General features: G+C 38.4%; 1 protein-coding gene across 1 annotated transcript; it reads right to left on the bottom strand.

Moving 5' to 3' along the window:
* Nucleotides 1-282: 282 nt before the first annotated feature.
* On the bottom strand, nt 283-2,470 carry LOC105927129 (40S ribosomal protein S26). Its single transcript, XM_012863749.3, has 4 exons — nt 2,362-2,470; nt 1,021-1,198; nt 558-688; nt 283-380 (listed from the first exon to the last, which is right to left on the bottom strand). The coding sequence occupies exons 1-4, from the start codon at nt 2,362-2,364 to the stop codon at nt 345-347; spliced, it is 348 nt and encodes a 115-aa protein (XP_012719203.3). The 5' UTR covers nt 2,365-2,470; the 3' UTR covers nt 283-344.
* Nucleotides 2,471-3,324: the final 854 nt, after the last annotated feature.

Here is a 3,324-nt window from a genome sequence, read left to right as displayed (position 1 = left end):
AATACAATGACCTTTTAGATAACTGACTAAACCGATGAACATTATACTTCCTAAACTATTGTGATCTTTGTGACGATTCCTTAATGTTCGCTTTAATGTTTTTTGTCACTATTGCTTTAAATAACTACAGCTTTTTAAATGTCTCATATGTACTTTTGCATTTGCTTAACTCAATCTAAACTTGCTGTAAGTTTTGTACTGTAAGAGTTTACCCTAAATAAAAATCTGATCAATTTGTGTTTCCTACAAAAAAAATAAAAACAAGGCACAGAGTTTGACTCATTCAAGTTTTGTAAAGATGTTTTAATTTCCTCTTCAGGTACACAGCATCTTCAGATTTCACTTTACATTGGTTTAGGAGGAGCTCTTGGTGCACCAGCCTGGAAAGAAAACAAAAACAAGGTGGTTAACACAAGATCCCCTACAAACATTGTCAATATTTAGACAATTTGATTTAGCTCATCTAAAACCTAGTCATTTTAATCTAAACTTGAAAATCAGGTTATTCCAGAGCCAGTAAGGCTTTTAGTTGCAGACAGCGAGTGGAGAACACTCACAGCGGGCCTGAATCTTGGTGGTGGGGTACGGTCCTTGCGGGCCTCACAGGAGCGGTTCCTCACTACTTTGCTGTGGATCGCACAGCTGACACAGTAGTGCAGCTTCACGTAGAGCTTGGGCAGAACATATGCTGCAAAGCAATAAAAAAAAAAAAAGAGGAAAATATAAATGTCAAGACGGACAAAATAGCATTTCAAAGCTTCTTTGAAAGGTATCTGTTAATCTTAATGGCCAGATAGTCATAGTTGCTAAATGTCATTAAGTACAAAGGCCACATGTAAAATGCAACAAATTGGATTTTTGTACAATTAGTCTGAAGAGTATTCAGTATCAAATGTTTTAAGAACTATTTCCTGTCCAAGATAACATGTAAATATCCCTTTGTAAATTTTTTTTTTGAATAAAAAACTATTCACATCCTCCCACAGAGATTTTTAACATTTAGCTTGAGAAGACACTTACAGTCAAAGACACTGGCATCTGAGATGTCTCTCACAGCCGCTGCCTCCACAATGTTCCTGATGACGAACTTCTTAATGGCCTTGTCCTTGGGGACGCAGCGGGCGCAATTGGTGCAGCGGATGGGCTGCACATGTCCGCGGCCCTTCTTGGCACGACCGTTGTTTCTCCTTTTCTTGGTCTGAAAGACAGCAGCCATGTCAGGAAAAAAAAACATTAATTCTGGGTTTTCATTTGATCATTCAGGGGAAAAAAAAGAAAATGCAAAAGCTGCAGTAAGTTCTTGTCGACAGTTTCCCCGAATAATATGCAGATATGAGACATTTCCCACATTTTAATTTTACATTTGAGTCTAAATCTTAAGCAAATACCTGATTTAAAAAATTTTTTTTATTATTTGTGTTTTTCCAACACCGCCTTTTTCTTGCAGGCAAATATCACCGAGTAATCAGCTCTCTCTCAAACAGAAACGTTTACCGAAACCTTCCCTGATAAAGACAGTTTGGCATCTTACTTTATATTCAACAATGTGTTGCGAAACGTATGATTGCCATTAAAAACATGGTAGATATACCACTAGTCAATAAAAGGACTATTACATGTAAATTAATGAACAATCACTAAAAACTTCTCAAAACGTAAGGTTTTGAAGATTAACCTGTTTTGGTTATTTCAGTTGTTTTCTTTTCCCAGGTTTCAATATAAGCTGAGGGACGAATTAGCCGCTAGCTTCACCTCCTTTAACTAAATGGCATCTTTTTTGTACTGCAAGCGTGATCTTGGGGTAATTTACAATTCCGGTCAGTTTTTAAAAATAACTCAGTCAAAATCTCCACAATGCGCCCATAAACAAAAGCGAGGTTATCTATAAAGTTCTATTAAAGAGACAACCCTTTACATTAAAACATTACATTGGCTGAAACATCAAATCAGGGATGCAGTCCGGTAGCCGAGGATAGCGATGTTTAAAACCTTTAGCAACCATAACATAACTCCACGGAGCTAGATACAATTAACATCGCATTTTAGTTAACTACCGCGCTCAAATACATATAATCTTACAGATATATTTATAGCGCTGTACCTTGTCGGTTTACGGTAGCAGCTACTCTGTGGTTAGCTAGCCAAAGAACACATGCACTAAATGGTTAGCATGCTAACTGTTAGCATTAGGCCTCGACTCTTCTTTTAGTCGCCCTGAGGGATATTTACGGCCTGTTCTCCGAGTCATGTATTCGTGTTGTGTTTTAAAAAGACTCCAGTTCATTCATAGCACCAGAAAGGTCGACTAAAATACCAGTTTATTGTGTTTGTGAAAGGCCGCCATCAGCGGCGCACACTCACCATGTTGCACGGGAAGCTGGAAAGAGGACCGGAAGAGGCTGCACCGCGAGACAAAACCCTCCCGCTCCGCCCTCTGGCTTGTCAGCATGAGGGAAAGGTTGATTAATCGTGTTATACCGCCTTCTACCGTCTACAAAAAGACGTTCAATCAAAAAAAAATTATATTTTTTATTTTTTAATAAAACACATATAAAGCTAACGTCAACTTCCGCAGGGATTAGAAAGCAGTACCTAAAAGTATTTCGTTATTTTCACTGCAGACATCTTATGTTCTTATGTTATGCATATTACAACATAATATTATTAGGGTTTTACAGGTCAAATATTGTCTGTCAATTACAGTGTCTTAAAATAAATGGCAAGATTATATTTTCATTTTTTCCAAAGAGGCAGGACAACCAATTCCAACATTTCATTATATATATATATATATATATATATATATATACTTCATTTCTGATGGTAGTACACCCTGCAGGCTGACTCAAATATATTCGTCTTTAGCTGGACCACATAGAACTTGAGAGCAAGCTGAGCGGGTTGTGTACCTATGTGTTGATCTAAACCCTTTTATTGTTGCTCTCGTTTTATGTTCACAGGACGGTGGCCTTGAAGGACATTCTCTACAGTCTTGCATACACATTGCTCCGGCATTCCCCTGCATTTAGCTCCACCCACCATTCCTCCAACCATCTTCTCAGTCCCCTCTGAAGGAGGGTATCTGCACACACAATGAATCAGCTTCACCTGATCAGAACACCTTAAGTTCTTGCTGTGTCCCTTTCATGGCCTGCGGTAAACTACAAATGAGACAAGAAAGGATATTCCTTCAATAATGGTGCTCAGCATGCCCCTCTTTCATGGAGCCCAGACTTGTGGAGACCATCATTTCTCCCACCTGAGCTGTGAGTCTCTGCAGCTCATCCAGAATTACCATGAATCTCTTTTCTGTTTCTGATTAAT

The sequence above is a fragment of the Fundulus heteroclitus genome, chromosome 20 (genome assembly GCF_011125445.2).
Source record: "Fundulus heteroclitus isolate FHET01 chromosome 20, MU-UCD_Fhet_4.1, whole genome shotgun sequence".
In the NCBI taxonomy this organism is placed as follows: Eukaryota; Metazoa; Chordata; class Actinopteri; order Cyprinodontiformes; family Fundulidae; genus Fundulus; species Fundulus heteroclitus.
The sequence above is the reverse complement of the archived record's forward strand: the minus strand, read 5'-3'. Positions and strand labels throughout refer to the sequence as shown.

Excerpts from the sequence above, each read along its gene's own strand:
- LOC105927129 (XM_012863749.3), bottom strand. Across the intron at positions 689-1,020 it reads AGATGCCAGTGTCTTTGACT|CATATGTTCTGCCCAAGCTC; the intron begins GTAAGTGTCTTC and ends ATTGCTTTGCAG. Across the intron at positions 381-557 it reads CACCAAGATTCAGGCCCGCT|GCTGGTGCACCAAGAGCTCC; the intron begins GTGAGTGTTCTC and ends TTTTCTTTCCAG.